This window comes from Astatotilapia calliptera, chromosome 1 (assembly GCF_900246225.1).
Source record: "Astatotilapia calliptera chromosome 1, fAstCal1.2, whole genome shotgun sequence".
In the NCBI taxonomy this organism is placed as follows: domain Eukaryota; kingdom Metazoa; phylum Chordata; class Actinopteri; order Cichliformes; family Cichlidae; genus Astatotilapia; species Astatotilapia calliptera.
The window spans coordinates 7,543,688-7,569,393 of NC_039302.1; the positions used below are offsets into that span (position 1 = coordinate 7,543,688).

The following is a 25,706-nucleotide window of genomic DNA, read 5'->3' on the forward strand; positions in this document are numbered from 1 at the left end:
ACGTTTGGAAAAAGAAAAAAACAGGAAATTCTGTAGATACCAAAAGTTCGAGACGTTTTCAAGGCAAAGGTGGGTGTGCTACGAGAATAAAAACCTGCGTTCACGGACACATTCGGAGCTTATAACGCTTTTGTCACCGATGTGAGGGACGTGATTTCGCTGCCCGTTGTTTTGGTCAGTGGTTTTCTTTTAATACTTTACTTTTGACTGCAACCAGATTCGCATTTGTAGTTCCGTATCCAGGGGCATGGCTGGTTCGTCAAGTGCCAACACTTCCAGTCGTTGTATGCAGACTGTTAGCTAGCTGTAACGTGTTTTATGTAAAAAAGATTTGATACCGAATGTTGGAGTTTAGGCAGAACCTTATCGACTGACTGATGCTGACTAATGAAAAGTAAAAGTTACGCCCCATGTAGAGGAATAGTAGATTCAAGGAGGAGGTTTACGACGCCCATAGCTTGTACATGACTCACTGTACAGGTTGACAGTCTGGTTGGCATGTTTTTATGTACAAAGCTGCATATAGTCAAGGATGATTAGCTTATTTGGTTTGTTAAGCTAGGTGGGATATAAGGAGTAACGATAAATGGTACTAATCTTACAATCTAAATTCAAGACTGAGTCTTTAAGATTAATTCCAGTTGTCACAAAATGTGTTGTTCAGTATTATAGTTTAATAACCAACCAAAGACTACACTGCATATTTCATTAGTTCATACTCGGGTTTGTGAAGATTTCTCTATTTATTTTGGTTTGTTGCAAGAATCCAAGAATCTTCTCTGAAGTGAATTCCCACGTGTGTGTGTGTGTGTGTGTGTGTGTGTGTGTGTGTGTGTGTGTGTGTGTGTTAACTCTTCTGGTATAGGATTTGCTTACAAACCCACAGATTAGATGTGGAAGAGTAAGGGAAGGCCAAATAATGAATTGGTAATGCGATTATGTGAAAAATAAATTGTCTGATTGCTCATTAAGGAAAAAGATCATTAGAAATAACCCTAAAACCTTCCCATAGGGATCCTGTTTTCATGATAAATGAGCTGATTTGCTTTAGGTTTTTTCTAAAAGAAGGGAGGAAGTTGATTGGAGGAAATTATAAAGATGGTTGTAGGAGGATATTTCTTGAACATCATATCATTGTGTAACTCTACAAAACCTTTTTAGCAGCTTCATACAAAAAGAAAATCTCTTTTGTGAGGCTGAAGTAAAAATATCCCCATTTTAAAAGCAGAAAAATGCACATGTCTATTTTAAAGTTAATAGAGTTAGAATTTATTTCATGCTTCCTTACCTCTTTCAGACTTTGCCACCTGCTACAAATGGCCTGCTGTGAAAGCAATAAGGGGGCTTTAGAGGAGGACAGCTATGATGGAGCTGTTGGTGGAGTGCTGTCTGACTGTGCTCTGGCTATGCTGGAAAAAGAACAGGAGTCCATTCTTAGCCCTTCAGAGAACCCTAGTGCCTTCATGAGCAGCAGCAGCTTTCAGGCTGCCCCCCTGCAGGGCTACGATGTGGAGTTTGATCCACCGCTGGAGAGTAAATACGAGTGCCCCATTTGTCTCATGGCTTTGAGGAACGCCATTCAAACACGCTGTGGTCACCGCTTCTGCAAGAGCTGCATTGAGAAATCCATCCGGTATGCTATTGTGCATCTTTTTAATCAGCAATGAGCACTTAGGTTTCTATTCCATTTATCATCACAAGTTTCACAGGCCAGTTTTGAATCCTTGTTAGTTCTTTATTAGCATCAGGGAAATCTGGCAAATTACGGAGTAATGATTTAGAAATGAAAGGCTTCCGAATGATCCAAAAATTCACTGGTACTTGTTTTAATAGTGAAGTAGACAAAAGGGACCAACGATTTCTGTTCTTCTTCTTGCAAATCAGTGATACGGGACAGAGGTGCCCAGTGGACAACGAAATGTTGTCAGAAGACCAACTGTTCCCTGATAACTTTGCCAAAAGGGAAATTCTGTCGCTAACTGTTCGCTGTCCAAACTTGGGCTGTGCCGACAAGATGGAGCTCCGGCATTTGGAGGTAAAAAAAACTGTGACAGACATGTTTGATCCAAACACAGAACACGAAGTCAGGGATGTTAACAGGCTGGTGTTTGAAGATGCAGTTGCTTTGCACGTGAACATTTCAAAGACATATTTATGATTGTGATCACTTTGTTTTGGTTTTGTTTTTTTGTTCTTTTAAAGCTTTTTGCTTGTCAGTGTGATTATAAACCTCTCACTACTGCTGACTGCCAACTTCATAAAATGGACAGGTGTCAGCGGCTTGTAGACATTTTTGAGATTGCTGTAGAACACGTTTGTCAACACAATAAAATGACTTCAGAGAACACCACCACAACTACACTTTTTTTTTTTCTTGGCACATAAATAACAGTTCATCCCCCAGTTTGTGTCTTTCTCTGGTGTGGACAGAGGACTTGTTACAGCTTTCCTGACACCACTTTTATTCTGTTTTAGCTATTCTGGTCTTTTATCTCATTGGATGATGTTTGCATGTGTATACGTATACATGTATTTTATGTTCATGTATGTGTGCTGAATGTACATTTTTGTATATGTATGTGCATATTTGTATGTACACATATCTTTACAAACATATGGATGTCTCACAATGTTTTCTGTTTTCATCTTATCTATTTTAATTCTTTTTATTTGATTATATTATCCCTTTGTTCAGCACTTTGGCCGACACTTGATGTCTTTTAAATGTGTTATATGATTAAAGATGAAGACTTTCCTGCTACAGAAGCAAATTAAATGTTTTTTGTATTTATTTTTTCATTTTATTGTTTTAACTTCCAGGATCATTTGGTGCATTGTGAGTTTGCCACTGTGCCTTGTCCACAGTGCCAGCAGTCTGTGAAAAAGAGCCACCTAGAAGAGCACATAACTGTTCAGTGCCAAAAAAGACCCATGTCATGTCCAGACTGTGTGGCATGCTTTCTTTATGAGGAGAGAGAGGTACCATTGAATCACTTTTCAAGAACAGATCTCATGGCAGAGTTACAGTGATGTTTTGTGTGTCTGTGAGGAAATTTTCCTAATAGTCTCCTTTCATTTGCTCCTTCAGCTTCATCAGCAACAGTGTCCCTTTGCCAGTGTGAAGTGTCAGTACTGTGAGCTGGAGCTCGTCAGAGACCAGGTGAGTCTCTTAAGAGTCTGCCATGAAGAAGAGGCCTCAGGTGAATGAAGGGTTAGGAAGTGGTGATCAAAACAGGAACTACTCTCTTGTTTAAGCAATGGGGAACCATTCCAAACTCGGTCACATCACATGTTACAGTGCAGAAGGACAGTCACCATTTCAGCAGTAGAAAGTGGAACCACTTCTGTTTTAATTGTTGTCTGTTATTCCTGTTCCCTTGTTCCCTTTGCTTATTGCTGAAAATGACAGACAATCTCTTTGAAATGCTTAAAAAAACCCAATCTGAATATGACTGAAGCTAATTTACTAATGAATTTTTTTTTCTTTTTCTTTTTTCCCCCCCAGATGGAGTCTCACTGTGACACAGATTGCCCAAAAGCACCTATTGCCTGTAACTTTAGCATCTTTGGATGTAAAGAAAGGGTAGGTGATCAATTTCTAGATTTCCATTCTTTCAGCTCTCATACAGCACATTCTTAATAGGTTAATACAGTGGTTCCCAAACTTTTTTTGCTGGCCCCCCCTTTGTTTTACAAGAAAAATGCCCCCCGCGCGCGCGCACAGGGAGGCATAAACACATCCTCCAACCACACACACCCATATTTTGCTCCGTTGCGGTTTATTTCACACCTCAAACATTTAGTAAACAATTAAGCAAATACAAGTAATCTGCAATAAATTACAGGTAGTAAGGAAATAAACTACTAACTCTTTTACGCTATGCCGCACCTACACCGGTATTTTTTTAAAAAACGCAGCTGTTTGGTCCACACGTAAACGGCGTTTCGAATCACCGAAAACTGAGATTTTTAAAACTCCTTTTTTGCGTTTACGTGTGGACAAGGAATACAGAGTTCATCACGTCAAAGGTATGTGCCTTTTTTCACGTCAGCTGTGCGCCACGTTATTGTTTACATGTGATGAATTGCAGAATGGCAGATAAACAGTATTTTGTCTCTATCTTCAGGTTTTACACGCTTACATATAAACACACAGTTACTGTCCCTCTATTTAGAAAGGCAGAGGCGTCACAGTGTACAGGGAGTGCAGAATTATTATGCAAGTTGTATTTTTGAGGAATAATTTTATTATTGAACAACAACCATGTTCTCAATGAACCCAAAAAACTCAATATCAAAGCTGAATGTTTTTGGAAGTAGTTTTTAGTTTGTTTTTAGTTTTAGCTATTTTAGGGGGATATCTGTGTGTGCAGGTGACTATTACTGTGCATAATTATTAGGCAACTTAACAAAATACAAATATATACCCATTTCAATTATTTATTTTTACCAGTGAAACCAATATAACATCTCCACATTCACAAATATACATTTCTGACGTTCAAAAACAAATCGGCGACCAATATAGCCACCTTTCTTTGCAAGGACACTCAAAAGCCTGCCATCCATGGATTCTGTCAGTGTTTTGATCTGTTCACCATCAACATTGCGTGCAGCAGCAACCACAGCCTCCCAGACACTGTTCAGAGAGGTGTACGGTTTTCCCTCCTTGTAAATCTCACATTTGATGATGGAAACTGTGGCAGGATCAGCCTGATATTATTTGTATCCCACTGTAACTTTACTGTATAAAGAGCTAACATCTCCAAAATGTCAGGAGTAGTTAGTCATTACAAGAAGTGTTTGTTTGTGAACTAAAAATCAAAAATGTGGGATACTGTTTGTCCGTGATTTAAACAGCCCAGTGCTGCTCCCAACAAGGGAAAACCAATTCTGCAGGGGAGACCTTCCTTGGCACTTGTGCAGGTGAAGCCAAAGGGATATTTTCTAGTCTCTGGCTTAGAATGAAGTTGGTTTGGAAACATATTCAGCGATGCTTCATCTCCTGCTTTGCGTTTGTGTGGGTGCCCCGTGCTAGCAGTGTACAAGCGTTTTGGTTTTTTCTCCCCCTTTTCATACCGCGCCCCCCCTGCAATGGCACACTTTGGGAAGGTCTGGGTTAATAGGTTTTGTAGTTTGCGACACAAGTTTTAAAGCTGGTTTGACTCTGCAGATGCAGCGCCACAACCTGGCTCAGCACATGCAGGAGTTCACACAGATGCATATGCGCTACATGGCTGAATTTCTGCGTGGCCTTAGCCTCAATGGTACTACACCCAAACCCCTGAGGACTTTAGGACCTTCACTTTCCTCTGAGGATCAAGGAGCTGCACCATCAGTACCGGCCTGTAGTGGGCCCAGAGGGGCTGCAGCTCTGAGCTGCAGTAGCAGTTGTGCTCCAGGTCCGTCTAGTGAAGAGATGCAGCAGAGGCTCCGTGAGATGGATGGACGATTGGTGAAGCAGGATCACCAGCTCCGTGAACTCATCATCTTAAAAGACACCCAAGTAAGTGATATCCAAGTGTATTTTGACCTTTTGGGGTTTTGGTTTGTTTTTGTTCTTTTAGATTAGTTTCTTTTAGATTAGTCTCAAAGCCTCTATTCTTTCATTTTCTCTCAAATATTTTCCCATTTCATTTTCACAGGCAGGCCAGCTAGCAGAGCTTAGGCGTAGAGTGTCCATGCTGGAGGATACAGTAAAAGAGCTGGAGGCCCAACATTGCAATGGTATCTTCATCTGGCGCCTCAAAGGTTTTTCAGTCCACCTGCGGAACCAAGAAGCGGGCCAGCCAGTGGTTGAGCACAGCCCCGGCTTTTACACAGGCCACCCAGGCTACAAGCTGTGCCTGCGCTTACACCTGCAGACCCCCAATGCCCCTCGCTGCTCCAACTACATCTCCCTATTTGTGCACACCATGCAAGGAGCTTTTGATGGGCAGCTTACCTGGCCATTTCAAGGAACCATCCGGCTCGCCATCCTAGACCAGGGCCCTGAGGGTCAGCATCACATGGAGGCAATGGAGACTAAACCAGATCTACAGGCCTTCCAGAAGCCGACAATTCAGCGCAATCCCAAAGGATTTGGCTATGTCACCTTCATGCACCTGTCTCAGCTGAGTCAGAGAGCTTATGTTAAAGACGACACTCTGCTCATCCGCTGCGAGGTGACGCCGCGTTTTGACAATATCCTTCACCGTGAGGGACCAGCTGTACAGCCAAGAGGACCTGAGGCATTTGCTTCAAGAGACTAAAGTCGCACTCCTTCGTGTGGGATCTTCCACAAGCTGACATTTATGGTACCTCTACCAGTGTTTTAGTAATTCAGTAAAGTTCATTTTTAATTGATGGTGATCAAGTGGAAGAAAAATTGACATTAACAACCTTTTAAAATAGCTAGTATTTATTTTTTTTCAAGATCTCAATGTTTGTTGTAATACATGTACAGCAGAATTCATTTAGATCATTATGAGAGATATGTACTTTAAATCTACGCTGTTAAGACCATGTGAACTGTATCTAATCAGCTCAGCACCACAGGCTCTCTTGCTATTGTTGTAGAACACAGCATGAGGACTTTTTGGTTTTGGGTTTTTATTTTTTACCTCTAGTGTCATTTTTCAATCATTGTTTAAAGAGCAGATGCCTTTTTTGGGGTTTTTTTCCCTTGTCATCTGCAAGTGTGTACAGGATATGTGGATAATGTATTACATATTCTTAACAGCAGAGGATGAAAATGACAGGTTTTTATAAAATGCTCAATTAAGTGAACAGGCTTAAATCCCTAGAATCAGTTGTGGGAATTTGTTGTAACCACAGTCGATCATATGTTATCTAATATTGAATCATGAACCAAAAAAAAGGGTCACTAGGTAACAATGGAAAGTTAAACGCTTATAATTATTAGCATAGACACAATCTTATTTTCATTCCCCTTATGTGTGCTTAGTCTACTGACTCACCTTGGCAAGCCAAACCAATGGAAGCCTAGAGCCCCCCCCTCCCCCCTCCCTCTCCTCCTCCATCCTTGTATATTCTGGGTAAACAGCATATATTGGAAACACTGGAGGTGCTATTTATCTTAGAATAGATGCAAATGAACCTGAACAGGTGAAACTGAATTCCAAGCAGTGAACTAACCCTGGCCATTTTTCCTTTTAATCAGGAACAATCTCTCTGTTCCACTGTAGGACAAAGGGCATTTGGGGGTGGTAACGTTCAAAATTCCCTTTCAGATGTTTTACAAAGAAAGTGATGCATTTGCCACATTTGGGCACGCCAGGATCTCACACAGAGAATTTTGATGAGAAACACAGCAGTAACACAAAAGCTCCACGGGGGTATCTTGTGAGAAAGGTCATTGTGTGGAACAGAATCAGCAAAAACTTATTGTCCATTCCAAATGCCGCATTTCAAGCGTCACTGCTTCTGCCCATCCTGATTTTTGAGGCATCACTGTGGCACAAACAGCAGAAATGATGGACGGATTACTCAAAGTGCCTTTTACTCAAGCTCCTAACTAATGTAACCTTAAATAATTGAAGTGTAAATGTGAATGCAACTTTGTCACGCTCCATGAAATGCTAATAATTGATTGGATTAATGTTTTAGCTAATGAAAGCTGTCCTCCTAAACACAGTTACCACAGTGGAACATTTAATGTTTTCCTCTAAAGGACCCAATATTTTTATAAATAAAACACCATTTCACTCATTTAAAGTCCATTTTCCCCTTATTGGATTTAAAAAAATATTTTTCATCTCTCTCAATATTCTTCAGCTGTCTGTATGCAGCCATTATCACTTTTATTCATCAATGTAAGGAAATTTTTTGTTGGCCCCATATCCTGGATGTCCCGGTTTTGTTTTTTCTTCTTGCTTCGCTTCATTCGCTGTTTGACTTTGAGATGCATCTGCAGCGGCGCCATCTGTCTTGTCGCCTGCAAGAGACGCTAGAGAATGACATATTATTGCTTGGACTACATCGAAAAGGCACAAAGCACTGTGTTTGAATCTTTTTGCATAATTACTGTCATTCTTCTCGCTGATTTTTGACTCACTCGGAACTCTCGGCGCGTCCTTCCCACATTTGAGTGTGCTCTGAGCAAAGCACTCAGCCATCCAGGACAGCACCTCTCCGCAATATCTGACCTGGAGAAAAAAAAGGTCAGAGGTCACTATTTTTAACTTATAAACTACTTCTGCACTAGACTTTAAACTTGAAATAGATTTGGGAAAATGCATCCCTGGATGGTGCTATTGAGCTCAGTATACCGTTTACCTGACTTTCCATGGATGCCAGTCGTCTCTCTTGGTCCTTAAATCCACCGACAGTCTTCAGCAAGCTTTGAACCCTTGATCCCAAACAAAGTCATTTAGAACATTTTAACCTTAAGAGACACAGATTGGTGCTGTGCAGGTACTACAAGAGTTTCTAACTTAATTGCTTTGAGAATAGCATGCAAACTTTTGCAAAAGAATTATGAAGTGACCGTTACTTTGAGGAGGTGCTCTTGAGTCTCTCCTCGCTGCTTTCCCAGTGCTGACGCTCTACTTTGGCCAGGTAATTCTCTTTCTGCACAGTCTCCCATGTTATCAGCCTCTGGTCCAGCCCCGCCGGCAACTCCCTCTCTGGCAACACACAAAAGCAAGGAAGTGAGTAACCAATTAACCTAAAAAAGTTCCACTTGGTGGGTGAGAGACAAAGATAAGCCCGCCATGTGTTTGCCTGTGTTTGATTTGGTTTTTGTTTAGCCACCTAAGCCGCAGAGGACTCTTTCAATGTCTGTTTCAAATAACGGCTTAATAGCCCCTAATGGAAAAGTGTATATAGAGCCTTCATACCAAGACGTTCCTGCTTGGACTCAGGCTGCTTAATTAGGCTGAGGAAGAGCTGAGAGAGGTGGCTGATGATGATGAAGGGTGGGGCCAGTGCTGGACGGCTGTGGTATTCCACGATCAGGTTATATCTTTGGAACTTCCAGAAGATATCTGTGTTGCCTTGCACTACCTGGAATGTGTAGCTGCAAATGGGGGAAGAAGCAAGTAAACCAGTTTGTGTATGTGTGTTTTTCTTTTTAATTTTATAATTTCAATAAGCCACTGGCTCATCTCATGTGATCAGACGGGCAAATGTATGCACGTTTTCCTGGATTCTCATCCCCTGACCTGAACATGGCAATGAGGAGGTTCATCAGCAGGACATTGGTGACGAGGAGGTAGATAACCAGCAGCAGGATGACCAGCCAGTTGGCATAGACGTTGGGACATGGTGGCCGCAGGCCCTCGATAATCTCGTCTGAGTCATCGGTGCAGTTCATTTCAGGCATGCGAGCAGCTGCGCTCCATTAGATGTAAGAACAAGATACGATAAGATTAGAAGGGGGGGAACAAAAAAATCTAGGGCAAACAGATTACAACCCCAATGGCAAGCATAAGCAAAACATTAATTACACATCTTGGCAAAGTATTTTGCATTTTTTCACAAACAGATAAACAGTTAAAGGATGTATCGTACTGTCTATCTCCTCCAAAGGGATCTGGCCAAAAATGTGCAGGTAGGGACGATACAGCGCTCTGCGAAACACCCAGTCAATCCTTTGGTCATTGGGGTGGAGGAGAGCCTGGGTGGCAACTCCGTATGCAATGAGCCAGACACACAAGAAAAACAGGAAGAAGAAGACATCCTTCATCTGTTTAAAAAAAAAAAAGAGAGAGAGAGCAAAAAATCTCCGTCTTAATCTTCTTTTTAGGCGTCTTCTTCTATTAGCAAGAGCACAACTTAAAGTCATGATTTTGTTTTGGTCACCATTCTTTCCACAATGATGATCTTGGGTCCCAGCTGCTTGTGAATGGCAAAGATATGGATGAGACGCAGAGTAAACACCATGAAATCAATGGCCAGAACTGTCCTTCCCGCCTCGTAGGTGTCATTCACCATCCTGAGAGAAAAAAAATAAATCACACCCTGTAGCAACACTTTTCTTTTTTTGCATTCAGCCATTCATTCATTTAACCACTTGCTTACTTATTTTGATGCTTTAGCCACAATCATCACCACGACACATACTAAAGCCTAAGTGCTCACATTAGATTTAGATTTACCTGCAGGAGACCCCAACAACAAAGAGTGAGATGGCAACCATGTCACACTTGTTCCAGTTGTCCTCCACGTAGAGTTTAAACTTCTTTAAGATGCTCATCTCTTCATCAGTGAAGAAGCTCTGTTGTCATAAAGATTAATAAAGAGATATATCTTTTTTTTTTACATGTGAATATTTTTGTAAAACTGTTCATCAGAAAATCTGAGCCTGTCTTGACTTCTTTCAGATCAAATACTAGAACGACATTCAAACACACCTCCAGGGCCCACAGCTAAAGGTCGATCCCAAAATCAATAGCACTGATACCAACGCTGGTATTGGTATCAGATCGATATTTCACTCTGAAAAGCTGAAAGGTGTGTTTTGTTGTGTTAGCTAATTATTGTGGAAAATACTAATCACAGTGATTTAGTGCTCATTAAAATGTGTTCAGAATTTTCAAATTGATGATGATTCATGTCATAAATCATGATAGACTGCTGTCCCCTACACAGGCTGCCTTTGTAGTTTAAAAGCATTGGTATTTGTATCATTAATAGTGGTCTTTTACCTGGCATCAGCTTGATGCCTAAATGTGTGGCATTGCACAGCAGTCCCCACAGCTCTGCTGCTTTAGAGGGGACCTTCAGTGCAACCAAATGGTGAGTCCTGTCAAATGTCTTTTATACTTAGAGTGTGAGGTTGACTTTTCTCCTGTGACTTGAACAGGTTACCTGAACGTGCCTTAAGAACCACTGCTTGGTCCCTTGATGGCGCAGTTGGTTTGTCAATAAGCTGAGGGCAGCATGTGTGCTTTCACAAAGTCACAGTCTGCTGTGCGAAAGCTTTGAGTGCCATTCGACAGATGTCTACATGACATCCAAATACTTTCAACTGTCCCCAGGTACAAGCTGTAGATTTAAACACTTAAGGTAAACCTAGCTTACACTCAGCAATTAATTATTTTAATAAATCTGCAGTAAAAGATGGTAAAATGAGCAAAATGCACTACTGGCATAACTCTATGAGAGGGAGCAGACTGGGACTACTCGTTTATTAAAAAGCTGGTAGAACTAGGCTGTTGAAGTTTTTTTTTTTTTTTTGTAAAAAAGTATGATAACAAGGCCCCTGTGGCGTTATCTTCATTTAGGAAAAGGCATGCACCTTAGAGCCATCCTTTTGAATGCACAGGGGCCCTGCTGGGCATGGTAGCATGCCAGAGTTGCCTGCAGCAGTGTGGTTCTTATTTTGGAAATCTCTACCATAATTCTGTCTGAATTACACATTGAAAAATAGAGTGGTGAAGGACTTTGTCATCTGGGCATTTTTGTGCCCAAGGGAAGAGAGCTCAGTGGGATCGGTGCAATAAGGGATCATGCTTGTCTGACCTGGCTCACTAAAGAGGCGAAAGGCTTAAAACCCCTGAGACAATGAGCTCACTGTAGCGATTCACATCACCTCCTACTCAGATGTGTCAGAGCCTAACACGTCTAATAGAAATGCCACTGCTTCGAAAAAGGTGTCACACTGCCTAGAGAGAAAGATGCTGATTCTTGGCATCATATAGGTGCCAGCATGATTAGATGATCACCTGTCGAAGTTCCTCCAGCACCATTGTGAAGACCCAGAAGTAGAGCATTATCTCTGGCGCTCCAGGGCCAAGAGGTGGCGGCGGGCGGAAGTCTAGCAGCAGCACGTAAGTGAAGAGGCAGAGGAAAGCAAAATACATGATGACATTGCCGAGGAACACCGTTACAGGAGCGCTCCAAAAGCGACGCCAGCGACGCAGTAAGAAACGCCACCAAACAGAGGCGCAGCTCTGATCTGCTTGACCTCCAGGTGAAGAGTCCCTGGAAAAAAAAGACACCACATTAATATGTAAAGACAAATCTATATCTAACTATAGATATAATCATGTAAATGGAGATTAACAGCCAGGATTCTAAAATTCAAACATGTTTACTGATGTTATAAGTCTGAGATGGTATGACGGGCATCAGGAAGTGTTTTATTCGCATTATTATTCACACTGCAGCTCATTTGTGTTTATAGGGTTTTAGCACCAAGGTTATTATAGATAACTAAAACTAAACTAAAAACAAAACCACAATTAGATGTGAAAAAACAAACAAACATTGTGAAGCATTGATGGATCTGTGTATCGACACTCTGGATGTCTACAAGTCTGTAAGTCAACAGCATTCAAATAGTTAAGTGCTTTTAATGCAATACCTGTACTGACTTTCCTTAAATTTTGCCTCTGACAAATTACCCTTCATATAGTAAAAATTAAAAAGTGTAGACCTAACGCTTGAAGTAATAAAGATTTTTAAAACAGTAAAAACCAACTGAAACAAGAAAATCCACTCTGGAAACGAACTCAAAGTAAATCGAATTAAAAGCAAATAATCAAAAATGGAAAGAAAACATTAAGTAGCTAATTTGTTGTCACAAAAAACAGTCTTGCTGAATAGAAAATATAAACAACAACTGAAATTACATTTTTAGCTTAATCATTTTGGCAAAAAGCAGATCAGTGTGCACTCACGCTGAAGTCTATGAACTCTAAATTAAACAAGAGAGCAAACTCACAGAGGGTCATCATCATCATCGCTTAGAAGTAAAGCCTTTTCTGTGTCCAGACTGTCCAGCTCCACAAACTGCTTGCCAGCATTACGATTGTCAAGTTCTTCATCACTGAAAAGAAAACCCCAAAACCCAGATAATGCACACAACCGAGTGACACAGAGCTCATCAGCATGGCAAAGACAAAAGGTGGAGTTCATCAACAGACTGATCACCTGAACTTTATGAGGTTGGTCCATATGAGCGGTGCACAGAAGAAAGACGCCACGAGTTTGGAGATGGCTGTGTCTGTTTTCATAGACCCCCACCAAATCTTTGTGAGCAGAGCCTGCAGAACAGAATCAGTTTCTCATACAACATTGGCAAACTAGCAGAGTGTGTAAATTCAGGTTACCACAAGGGGGCACCAGAGGCCTTACAAAATTTCTACTTTGCAGCTTGGAGCCCATATTCACAGAAGAAACATATGTGGAGTTATCTCAGATAGACAGACAGAAAAAAAAATCAAAATGCTTCTCCCCCAGTCGAACCATTTCATTAACCAGCAGCTACTTTGCCTGAGACCAGGGAAACCCACTTTCTCTTGAAACATTACACATGTACTGGATTGTAATTAACGGCATCCCATTAAAAAGGTAATTCCGACTGTGTGCTATGAATAAAATATATCATTCCCATGTGCTAACCTTCCCTACTGACACTGAATACCAATTAACTCTCACTGATGACTTTCTAATAGCAAGGGCATCTGTTGGAGGCATATTTAGACAAAACTGTGCATAAAGTGGCTTCTAAGTATCTAATGGCATACAGTGCAGAGGGAAATGTTTAATAACTGCTATGGAAACCCAGTATATCAGCAGAGATGGTGGCAAAGAACCAGACTTATCTGTCGGCTTCCCAATACTTAATCTGTAGGATGAAACGTATAAATTTTAAAACGGAGCACCGCATGTGTCTTCTTGTCACCTGAACTCCGTCGTGGGCAAAGAAGGATTTGGCATCTGCCTCAGTTGCCAAGTTAAGGACTGTAGATTTGCTCCAGCAGTGTGTTCTCCTCACTAACAAAGCATAAGCCCTGTCTTCACTGTTGGAGTAACACTCTCCAAAGACATCTGCCACAATAAGAACAGTAGTTACACAGTGTCAACCGCTCAGTTAGATTACATCCAGATTTATATTTTAGTCCCTCAAGTGGAATCTGTTTGTGCTTATGGATACCAAAAAAAAAGCAAAGCAAAACACTGCTGGCTTGAAGTTAGAGGTTTTACCTCTTGCTATGTTTGACCATTGCATTATCAGCTCCTGTCATTAAACAGTTTATGTACTCACCAAGGGCAAACTGCTCATACTTGGCCTCCTTCATGCTACGTGCGGACTCAGCCTCAGATTCCAGTCGTGCCATCTCTTTCAGAATCTTACAACCCGCCAGGGCTGCCGCAACCGCCTCAGGGCCCTGAAAGATTACAAGAGAGCTGTATCCAAGAAATGGGTCTGAAAGGGGGATTTGAATTTTTGAGAGCTGCATCTTTTGCATCTAAATGCTTCTATTGTGTGCATGGGGCTACTACAGATACAACTTGTAGGTTTTTTCCCCCATGTGATTTCTAAAGCCTGCATTCAAAGGCACTTCCTTACATGTCGTGCGACACCGTTGTTATCGGCCAAAATAACTAGTCAGCCAGTTTGGGTATGATAGCAGGCTCTTGAAGGGCTTTAACCATCTGACCTTGAATGTAAGGCATATTTGAATGGTTGTTTTATTTTCAGTCTCTGTAGTTTGATCTATTGAATAACCCAGAAGGAAGCTGCTTGCTTTAGGTTGTATATGAACTGCATGGATTGTGTAAAGTATAAATAAAGAATGACTGTTTTCACAGTGTGGCTAGATAGTTCCCCTGAATGTTTCATGAACTGAAAGATTCTTTACAACATATCTATATATAGCTGACATTATAAACCTGTCTGTTGTACATATAAAAATGGACATTTTCTAACTTCTTACAGGTCTTGGGAAGACAAGGAAAGCAAGTATTACATATAGATAACAGCCAGATTCACTCTTTTCTTAACCACTTATCCAACTAGGGCTCTGATAGCTTGGAGTATAATGGTTGGAAGGCTGGGTAGATGCTGGATGGAACATCAGTCCAGGGTTAACGAAAAGACATATTTATGAGATGTTCAAGAGATATTCATGCTTACAAGCAGATCTATGGTCCGTTTAAAGTCACCAGTAATGCTAATACTCATGCACTGGACTGTGAGGAAGAGCAGCATATTGCAGCAGAGGGCTCTTCCCATTTTTGTTTAAAGGATCAATGATTTGTGTTGATTATGCTGCATTTTCTTCACGCTCCTGGGTCGACATACTGTATATGCACATAATAAATATGTGAGATTTTGCTAGCCTGCAAGAATAATTGTCGCCTTCAACGTGGGAAATACTTCAAACAATCAAATTACGAATGCCAGAGTCCAGGCCAGAGCCTGAGTGCTGAGGCGCTAGAGGTGGGGGATGGGCACACACTGAACGCAATTACCATAATTTCAGATAATGTTTGAAATATAAGACGTTGGAAAAGAGCACATAATGATGACCGCGTGTGAGATTACAACAATTGGTTGCCTCAGTTCAGGGAATGGCAATAAAGAAATGAAAGGTGCTTTGAAAAGACGTTGAAAACAAAGAGCAATTATCATTGATGAGTGTCATTTAAACTATTCGTGGGACATCAATCCCTTGTCGGCCTATATGTCTCATTACCTTCATCAGGACGTTAGACACGCATGGCTCACCGCTGGTTGGCTGCCTCAGCAAGCAGCCTGACCTTCATTTGAATAATGTTCTTGGAGATAAGATAGCTTTTTAGTTCACCTCAGTTCTTGATAAATACGCCGTTTGCCGGGCTCTTTTTTTTTTTTTTTAATCTCGAGTGACATTTTCATATGGCAGGACTGACCTACACCTGCACTGGGCTGGCCCGCATCGCTCATCACACCCAAAGCAGAACGCAAACTATCACAGCATAATTCTGCTCACTTCACTTTGCTTTGAGTAGAATTTTCCAAAGCCAGGCACATTTAGTTATTTATCGAGCCGCACAGTGCTGAGATAGTACGAGCTGTAGCTCAACCGACTAAAGAAGCTGACAAGACTGACCATGGCCCAAAAGTAGTTAGCCATCTGCTGCCGGTTCTGAAGGGCCGCCCAGAGGAAGAGATCTCGCCAAGGATGCTCGCAGCGCTCCTCTAACTCAGCCAGATTCTTCTGGGTGTGGAACAGTCGACCCTTTGCTGGCTTCTCCTGGAGCACACAGAGAGAACGCTTAATGTATTTAATATGTATAGTAGATGAGGCAGCCGCACACAGTTTACAGAACAGGCAGTGCTTACATAAGTCAATCTACGACAGTCCTTTTACCGCAAAACCAATTTCCCTCGCTCCGCTGTAAAGAAGTCATAGCTGCTTGGTTGTCAACTGGAATATGTAATGAATTTAGCCAAGCAGACCTTCAGCCAAGAAAACATTTGACTGTGGCTGTGTTTTTCTTTGAGACAACCAGCCTTACAACAGTGAGTAGCACAAAACCTGACAGCATAATTAGAGAAAATATAGGGATTTTTAGAGTGCAGCAGCAGGTGTGATTTTCCACGATGATCCATCTCTTTTTTGCTGCAGTTAGAGAGAAAAAAATGATGATGTGATAGGAGTAACAAAAGGGCTGGCTGCCCTGAAAAGAGCACTTTGGCTTTATTGGGTAGATTTGATGTTTTTTTCTGCTATTAGTGTAGGTAGGATGAGTTGCTATTAAAGTCGCCATTAAAGATTCACTGTCTTCCGGGAAGTCAGTTTACCACAAAGTCTATATATTTTCTGGTTCATTGCATCTTTCAGGCGCTTAAATGTTGCGAATATAGCTGCCTGAGTAGGTTAGAGGTAAACTCTCTCACTCGCTGCTCACATCTCATAGATGAATGCAAACCTTTATGTGGTTTCACAGAGACACTGCTTCATTTTAAGTTGGCAGACCAAAAGGGATGAGAAACCTAACACAGACAACATATTGCTTGTTTGGAACTTTCAAAGAAGAGTACATCACCTACCGTGGGAGTCTTCTGGTAAAAGCCTTTACAAGAGTCGTGGAGAAAGTCTTTCAGCACTTTGGCGACCTCATAGAGGGTGAAGCGGGGTTTTCGGTCTCCTTGCTCGGAAGGATGGTGCCCGGGTGGACCATGTGTCCTGGCAGCTCCGAGCAGAAGCTGCTTCTCCTCGTACTTTTTGAGGAGCAGGTTGTGAAGAAGGCTTTTCTCTGAGACAGACCAGTAAAGCTCCTGAAGACGGCCATAGGTAAGGAACTCTCCCAGGTTCACGCCATTGTCCACGAAAAGGCGTACAAAGTCTGGCTTGTCATTGATCAGTGCATCCATCATCACCTCTTCAAGATCGCAAGCCTGCAAAGATCAGTAGACTTATTACAGTGACTCACTCATGACCTCTCTTCTTCACAGCTGTAAAAATATTCTTTTCTGTTATTATGAAGAGCCTTACCAGTCTTGATTGGTACTCTTATTGTTATTACTATAATACTATTCAATAAATCCCTTTCTTGCAGATTTAATCCAAATGTGAATATTGCAAATTGCACATGCTAAACAGCTTTAAAAACATGCTCTGTAGAGGTCTAAGAGGGTAGCTATTAGGTGGTCTGCTGTGTAATTTTGCACACACATCCATGATCCTCTGAAGGTGAATCCTACTGGCACAGCTGGTGCTTTGAGGTTGGTGTTAATTGCTAACATCTATTAATTAGGCTATGTTAGCAGGCTAATATATCAAAATGATAACAGCCTCTACAAAAAAGGTGGACATAGCCTCTAGGTTTGAATTCCAGCATAGAAGTGTGTCAAAACTTTTTTCTTTGGTTCTTAAATTCTTTCAAATCCTGCCTTCTTCCTAACGGCCAGTAGAGGGCGTGGGCTGGTTGCAAAAAGAGGTGAGATTGTATAAAGATGTATAAAAAACAACCCAACTTTCCACTTTATTTATGATCTCAGTGAACACTATAATGATGATTTCATGGTGTCATTCACTACTTTTAAATCATATCTAGCAGAGAATGGTGCCCAGTTTGTACATTTTGCTTTTATTTAGACAAAAATAGATGACAAAGCAGGGTATAATTCGGACTGTTGCTGCCTGTCTATGTGCAGTTATCATGGGTTTCTCACTCAGTCTCCACTTTTCAGTCATGACATCTCATGTCAGCAAAACATGGCAACTGCCAAAATGTCAGGCTTCAGCCTTCAAAATAGAAGTCCACAAATCAGTGGGCAATGTCACGCTAGCTGCATCCATCTTTTATATACAGACTATGAAACCAGCACATTTGGCTATAATAGTGATAATGAAAAATATTATATCTGATGAAATATATTATTGATATCATTGTGAGCATATTAGAATACTAGCATATTCACAACTGGGCTAGCTTTTGTTTTAATTACCTTAAATAGCCCAGACTCTCACTGATTGTACTCGAAAAATTCCCACTCCCTTTTAATGTTGCTTTAGCAGGCACGCCAGGTTTAACCTCCTAAGACCCGAACTCTTCCACGACATGCATTTTTAATTTCTCTTTGATATTTGGGCATATTGGGGCCCGATGAATGTAAAAACAAAGAATTACCAGATTTTTTTTTTTTTTTTTACCTCATTTTTGTTTTTAAGAAAAGTGAGAGCCACAAATGAGGATATTCATTTTAAATTTTGATAGAACAGTAGCAGTATAATGTCCTCATAAGTGGATATCAGGCCCATGTAGAGCAGAATTGAGTATTTTGGTCTAAATAACCCAAAATGTGATGTCCACATATGTGGACGGCCGGTCCTAGGAGGTTAATTACCAAAATTTGTCAAACCTTGATCAGATCCTTTTGTCTCACCTTCCACTCCACATCTCCATTAAAAATGTCACTCTTTGCAATGTCCACTCTGTTCCAGGCCACTGCCAGCTTCAGCTCATCCAGAAAGTCTTGGGCTTCTTGACTTTGGCTCTTGCAAGCTGATAAACACACACACACACACACACACACACACGCACACACACACACACACACACACACGCACACACACACACACACACACACACACACAAAATGTCAACAGATTTACAATCTATCAAGCGCTCAAAATGTCAAAGCTCTTTCTTATTGCAACTGTCATGTCAGGAAACCTGTAATTGTGCAGCCTTAGGAAATTGCAAGTTTCTTAAACATATCTCTCACAAGAAAAATATTTTACCTTTGACTAGAGCTTTGAGAATGACTGTATCCAGCTCAGAGCTTTCTTGTTCCGGGTCATGGACAGTGAGAAGATGCTCGTGATCAAGTATCTTCTGAATCTGATTGTCAGGGCGACAGTCAGTAATTATGGAAATATCATTTGAGTGATGCAATTTATTAAAGAGAATTTAATGTGTTGTATACAAAGTACCTTTATTATGTGTATCAGCTCAGAAAAAAATATGTTACGAAATTGTTGTCTTGCCTTCCCTCCTTGTGTTCTTAATTAGGTCATCACATACAAATGTTGACGATAATGATGAAAATCCTACATTAGCTTCCTTCACAATCTTCCCCAGTGTGCCCTATTTTTCTGCCAATGTTCAAGTCTTGTGATGTGCATATCTGTATATGTGCCTGCTCCACGCTGTGCACATCGCTCTTACCAGCTTGACCCAGTTACTGATGTCTGTGCTGTGGTGGGCATTTGGAAAGGTGTCCAGCAGCAGCTCATGAACACTGTCCGTATCCCAGCAGCCCCTATTCATCAGTGTGACAAGGATGTCAGCCACACCTCCAGAGCCTGCCAGGATCAGCCATGGTGTCGAATTGCCAATGCCTTTATACATTCTCTGCAAGAAGGGACACAGTGTTCTGATGAATTTTCAGTTGATATGATTTTTTTTTAAAGATGATAACTTCCCAACTAAACATCAACAAGAATTATATTTCTCAGTGTAAGCTGTAGTCTATAATCTCCTCAGTAATGGCTCTATTTATGCAAATGCATTGGTGACTTTGATGGGCTTTTTGGTTGAAGAGATTAGTTTTGTGAAAACAGAAAGAATTTGTTTCTCAGTCTGGCTTTGGCCTGCTGCCTCAGGAGATGGCACCACCAAAATTTGACTCAGGGCCTAATTTTCAAGCCTTAGCCAGCGTTCAAACTGAGAATGTGCACATTTGAATGACAAAACAAATCTGCCTTTCAGAGGGTCTCTTCGTGGTTTCGCCTTTAAAGTTCTTGAGAAGCTAATGTAGCACAATGAAAAAAAAAAAGCTTACTTTTAGGATCCTGGGTTCTCCGTGGACCAAGAGACACAGAACAGGGATCTCAAAACTTCCTGCACCTAGAAGAATATTCACAGAATGAAATGCAGAAAAAGGAGAAGCTGGGGTGATGGTGGGTTGCAAAGAAGCTTACAGGGGTAGCATTAGTAGCTCTGGGCAGGCTAAAGCAAGTTAAATATAAGAGGTTCACTAACAGGAAGTGTTACCTACATTGGTTGTGCATGCTCTGTGTGTAAAAATATCTCTGTGATGTGTTCCCTTTGTCTCTAAGTTGTGGATAGTTGAACCAAATGTTGTTTTTATTTTTGCTCTGATATTAAATGTGAACAGCTTTGGAAACCCGAAAAGGAAAATGACCTGAAAATGACTGAAACACTATTTATGGAAACAGGCTACTTTTGAATATGCAGTAAAAGTAGTAAGTAAGCAATTAAGTAAAGCTTATTTATATCGTTCTTTTCAAGAACAAAAGTCACAAAATGCTTTACAATTTACAATTACAATGAAATTTTTAATTTACAATTAAAATGGTGAAAATAGACTCCATTAGATTCACTGCTATTGTGCTTGTGAAGTAATTCAAGAATTCATAAACATCATAAAATATGAATATGCTTTTTTTTTCCTTTTTTGTTTTAAAAAAAAAGAAGCTATTTATATATGAAGCAGCCACATGTACTATGTGCAACACCACAATGAAACAATGCCAAAATGCATCCATAATTGAAATCCATAAAAGCTACCATTTGTCACAATGAATTCTCGTAAGTACATTCCAGTGTCATTTTTACATAGGTACATGTAAAGGAATGATATAAACTTTTAATGAAGCAACGTTAACATACGGCATACTGCTTAAGTCAAAGATTGGTTCCCAGCAATGACCTAAAAGATTTTTACCTCCGTAACCTGTGCGCTGAAGAGAGATATGCTTGAGCAGCTTCACCCTCATTTCACTGGTGGCTCCAGGTCTGTTGGGATCTTCCTCAACCAGAACAAAGTGAGAGTGGTGACTGTCCAGGGAATACACTGATCCATGGGGCAGGTCTTGAGGCTTGTATGCTGCGGGTTCATCAACCTTAAGAAAATATGAAGGGATACTCAGCAGGAAAGAGGACAGCGACAACACATTAACACGAGAGATGTAAATATTAGTTCATGGAGGATACTAATATTGGTCTTGTGCTCCCTTTGTGTGAACAGGAACCTTGGCTGTGAGTAGTGCCTCTCGGTTGTGGATCATGTTCCAGGGAGCAATGCCAATGGCCACAACACGAACTTTAGAAGAGGTGCTGGCCAAGGAGTGATCTCGTACCGCCTGGCCTAAGTGCTTGGTGATGCCAAAGCGAAGGCCATTAGTCAAAATCCATGCCCCTAGAGAACAGCAATGCAGTTGTATATGTACATATGAGGTTTTGAACGTTTGATGTCTAATTTTACATGATCTCTCTGCAAAGTTGTAATTCTGATGAGTATCAAACTGGAAAGTTGGATCCAAGATTGCATATTAAACTATTGTAGCTGCCAATATAATCATAAAGCTAGTTATTCTGAAATTAATCATATCATTTATTAATGAAAACCACATAATATCACAGAAAAAAACAACACTTTATATATCAAATAAAAGGCACTCTCTTGCCAGTATAGCAGCCTAAAAAGATTCCATTTCTTTGATTTCAAAAGCCAGGGCCAGTTTGTACCCTTGATTATAACCTGTGCTTTGTGCAGCCTTCACAAGTCCCTTTCTCAGTGTGTCCCTAAGCCAGGGCCTCATCTGAGCCACCTCATCGCCTCCCACTACTGCAACCACCAGGTGTGGAGGAGCAAGACCCCACTCTTCTGTCAGCATCTGGTAGATCAGCACTGGGTCTGTGTTGCTGCGCACCCTCACAAACTGATTGAAGGCAAGGGGGAAAGTGATGCGTCAGTATACCGGTTGAACTGCACACTCTTGTTATGTTACTTTCCTTACTCGTTATGACATCCAGTCTCACCTTTCCTCTCGTTTTAGTCGGACCGAGAAAGTCAATGTCACCAACTCTGCCAGCTGCCCAGTGGCTCTTCTCTTTCTTCATTCTGCTGCCGAGTCTTCTGGCTACATTCTCTAGAGTCTCATCTACTGTAGAGCAGCAGGAACAGCCCAGCAGGACACTGACAGCAAAAAAGTGTGAAATTGTTATATGCATCAGTCTTCTGCAGCACAGAAAAGGTATGAAAAAGAATCAGATTCAATTTTTATCTAGACTATCCTGCCCACAAAGCTCCTCATAAACATGCAGCAACACTTTTCTGTGCTGTTGCAATTACAAAAGGACAGTTAATTTCACCTGCCAAGGCTGTTACACTGTTCTCTTTGCTGATTTGGTTTGCTTCTTATTACCGTGTGTGTTTATGTATTTTTTTAATATAAAAAAAAGCTTGTCAAAGTTCAACAAAAACACCTTAACGTTGACATTAAAGCACTATTAAAATTCATATCTAAGATTCATCCAGGTTGCACTGTGTTCAGCCTATTTATATTTATCATTGCTGCCCATTTGTAGTTTGCTGCATTTTGTATAGTTTCTAAAGGCTTTCTGCAACTTGTGTTTTTCTTGTGTATATTTGCATATTTATATATATTGCCTATTTCTTTCTTTCTTTTTGTATGCATTCCATGTTTGTATGCACAAACTTTGCCAAATAACAATGATTCCGATTCTGATCAGACATAATATTATATTATGGAAATTCTCCATATGTACCACACTCATTTCTATTTTTTTGTACATTGAATTGATTATTAACGATATTTTAAATATCCCTAACATACACTCTTTTTGTTTTCTTTCCCATATGGTAAATGGACTGGTTCTTATATAGTGCTTTTCTACTCTTCTGAGCACTCAAAGCGCTTTATACAACTTGTGCATTCACCCATTTACACAAGCACATTTGTCTAAGTGCTTTTTTTTTTTCTTTAGCTAACATTCACACACATTCATACTCCGATGGATGCATCGGAGAGCAATTTGGGGTTAGTATCTTGCCCAAGGATATTTGGCATGCAGACTAGGGGAAGCCAGGAATCGAACCACCAACCTTCCGAGGTGACCTGCTCTACCACCTGAGCTACAGCCACCCCATAGCATTTTTCCTTTTTTTTTTTTTTTTAACATAAGTGGACTGAAATCAGTAATTAATGCTATTCCATTAACTCTCACTTTAATTTTCACTTGAGTAGAAGCCTAATATTTCCAGACAGGGTTGAAGCTTCCTGCAGTACCATTTTTTTTTAATTTGATCAAGATGCATAGATGGAATAAAAAATTGGGAGGTTATTTCATTAAATGAACTCATTTAGATGATTTAAATGCTTTATGGTTTATCTGCTTCGTCCAGTATTAGCTAAATGAAAAATGTAGCTCTGTGCTTTTCTTCTTATTTAATATCGGAGAAAGCATTCATTTCTCCACAGCCAGGAATGGACCGGCTCTCATGAATAATTTAAAAAGAAAACTGTACTTGGATTTAGTTAATGTTTGTTAGTCCAGTGCAAATGGTTTCATCCTGTGGCACTCTTGCCCGTGAGGCCTCTTAAGCGTTGGCCTTTTCAGCTGCTCTGATGATGACGTCCTCATCACGAATGCTTCTGAACACTCGTTTGAGAAAAATGCTTCTGTCAGAGCCGATAATTCTACTGTAGAAGAAAAAAAAAGTTTCTCTTGTTTCAGAGTGCTGCACACACAAACACACACACACCCATGTTCCTCTGACCACTCCAGCGTGTCCCCACATTGCAGGCATCGCGTCTGTGGTTGCAGCGTCCCCTGTAAACAAATGAATACCCAGATATTAGGTCGCTTTAACGATAAATCCATTATGACTCACTCACCGCTGGCTCTACAGACGGAAAGCTTCTTAGAAGTACATGTGGTCAATGCAAAGCTGGCAGAATTTTCATTCTCGCTTCATATGCAAAGTGCTTCGTGCCCCATGTTTGAACTACAAATGCACAAAACCCTCTTTTTTGCTGGTATGCACGAAGCAGGGAAACAGACATGCATCTGAACCTCTAAATGTAAGCCCCCTTATAAGTTGTGAAATGAGGACATTTGCTAGCCCTGTGCAAAATTTTAGGTGCTTTAGATATTTAGGACTGTGTACATCAGTCAATGCATCAGATCAGACCAGCATTTATTGTGCAGCATTACAACAGCACCAAACATACTTAAAGCCTCATAACAGACTGTTTTGAGCTAGAAGAACAAGGAGTCTTGCGACAGATGGCATGGTAGACACAGAGCCCTGATCTTAGCATCATGGAGTCAGTCTGGGATTATATGAAGAGGAATATGCAACTAAGACAGCATAAATCAGCAGAAAAAATTGTGGCAAATTCTTTAAGGCACCTGGAACAACCTAACCTGGAAAGAACCTTGAGAAAAATGGGGAGGGGATCTGCTTTTGACATCGTGACCTTCTTTATACGGAGCTATTGTTTTACAGTTCAGTTTATCTCGGGATGAGTCTTTTCATAGGAACCAAAATACACTGAGCTCAGAAAGAAGGCTCATTTAATATTGATAAGATTACCCATTTGCCTCAGTAAACAGACACTTTTATCAGCCAGCCTTATTTGCATGGGCGCTTGAGCAGCTTTGTGAAAGACGATTAAAACAAACAAAAAAATAATAGTAGTGCAAATTCCTGTGACCGACAGCAGTAGCCTCCCCATTTACTTTGAGCAAAGAACATGCGTTTTAAAGCAACTGTGGTTCAATGGTTAATATACAGGCGGCGAGTCAATTTGTGTTCAGCCATCTGTTTTAATGGGAGAGAGCAGCTTGTTGTGGAGGCTTTTATTTGACTACAGGTCTGGGTCTGGGAGGGAGAAGACTACTGGGCATGCAAACAGGACGATTTACATGCAAAGGTAGAGGAAAGGACAAGCAGCTGTGTGTATGTGTGCTGGAGTGGGTATCTCAAGGACACACACACTCTTCCATGCACACACACACACACACACACACACACACACACACACACACACACACACACACACACACACACACACACACACACACACACACACACACGCACTTCTAGCTTGAAGTCTAGTATTTAAATGAACTTTGTTAGGGCTCATATGTGGGGCCTCTTTTAAATGCTTATGCATTTGTTGTCATTTAAACTAACAATAATGTTCCATAAGCAATATTTTTAACACCTTTTTTCCTCACACTTTGCCAGTTCACCAAGTTTAGTGATTTGGTGAATGGCTAATAAATATATTCTGTTTTAAAAAAAACCCTAAAATGTAAAATCTGAAGATTCAAATTTGAGCTATTTTAACTTTTTGTTCTCTGATCTGTTGTTTGACTTTAAAACCTTAATTATCTACTTTATTATTAACTAGTGTATCTTAATGTAGCTTGAGACACACACACAGACACACAATGGTGATCCAGTGGTCATCATTACATGTCTTAACGTGTGTGAGATGATGCTTTTCAGACAAAAAAAGACAACAAAAGGAAGAAGAAGAGAAAAGAAATGAGCTGCAATTTAGATACTCACCAGAGGTGTGTCTTGTCCCTCCTGCATGGCTGAAATAGATGTTCCCCTCTTGTTCCCCTGCAGAACCACACCTGTGAGAGCTCAGCGGGTGTCCTTCCACAAGCCTCAGGTGAACCTCCTGGGCTAT

The 25,706-nt window shown here is 40.8% G+C and overlaps 2 protein-coding genes across 3 annotated transcripts; one reads left to right on the forward strand and one right to left on the reverse strand.

Annotated features, from left to right (window-relative positions):
* Nucleotides 1–8: 8 nt before the first annotated feature.
* On the forward strand, nt 9–7,710 carry traf6 (TNF receptor-associated factor 6). 2 transcript variants are annotated; one of them, XM_026161397.1, is made up of 8 exons: nt 9–69; nt 1,298–1,633; nt 1,885–2,035; nt 2,821–2,979; nt 3,089–3,160; nt 3,506–3,583; nt 5,174–5,506; nt 5,646–7,710. In XM_026161397.1, the coding sequence occupies exons 2-8, from the start codon at nt 1,317–1,319 to the stop codon at nt 6,249–6,251; spliced, it is 1,716 nt and encodes a 571-aa protein (XP_026017182.1). In that variant the 5' UTR covers nt 9–69; nt 1,298–1,316; the 3' UTR covers nt 6,252–7,710. The 2 variants fall into 2 exon arrangements, with proteins under 2 accessions (XP_026017182.1, XP_026017124.1); XM_026161339.1 differs by having other exon boundaries at nt 30–174.
* On the reverse strand, nt 6,383–25,706 carry trpm5 (transient receptor potential cation channel, subfamily M, member 5). Its single transcript, XM_026161175.1, has 26 exons — nt 25,580–25,706; nt 23,762–23,829; nt 22,015–22,171; nt 21,734–21,914; nt 21,225–21,391; nt 20,918–21,095; nt 20,012–20,076; nt 19,396–19,581; nt 18,969–19,068; nt 18,611–18,729; nt 16,772–17,119; nt 15,828–15,971; nt 13,997–14,120; nt 13,634–13,779; nt 12,880–12,992; nt 12,671–12,775; nt 11,670–11,928; nt 10,101–10,219; nt 9,805–9,937; nt 9,514–9,688; nt 9,165–9,333; nt 8,841–9,019; nt 8,495–8,627; nt 8,278–8,350; nt 8,057–8,147; nt 6,383–7,948 (listed from the first exon to the last, which is right to left on the reverse strand). Exons 1-26 carry the CDS (start codon nt 25,604–25,606, stop codon nt 7,803–7,805), a joined length of 3,705 nt encoding a protein of 1,234 aa, XP_026016960.1. The 5' UTR covers nt 25,607–25,706; the 3' UTR covers nt 6,383–7,802.

What these genes read in the sequence shown, in the direction of transcription:
- traf6 (XM_026161397.1), top strand. Translation starts at nt 1,317, where the DNA reads ATGGCCTGCTGTGAAAGCAATAAGGGGGCTTTAGAGGAGGACAGCTAT. An exon ending in TGCATTGAGAAATCCATCCG is followed by an intron (nt 1,634 to 1,884) that starts GTATGCTATTGT and finishes CTTGCAAATCAG; the next exon opens with TGATACGGGACAGAGGTGCC. An exon ending in TGGAGCTCCGGCATTTGGAG is followed by an intron (nt 2,036 to 2,820) that starts GTAAAAAAAACT and finishes TTTAACTTCCAG; the next exon opens with GATCATTTGGTGCATTGTGA.
- trpm5 (XM_026161175.1), bottom strand. Translation starts at nt 25,606, where the DNA reads ATGCAGGAGGGACAAGACACACCTCTG. An exon ending in TCAGTAACTGGGTCAAGCTG is followed by an intron (nt 19,069 to 19,395) that starts GTAAGAGCGATG and finishes CCTGACAATCAG; the next exon opens with ATTCAGAAGATACTTGATCA. An exon ending in TTGCCCACGACGGAGTTCAG is followed by an intron (nt 12,993 to 13,633) that starts GTGACAAGAAGA and finishes TCTGTTCTGCAG; the next exon opens with GCTCTGCTCACAAAGATTTG.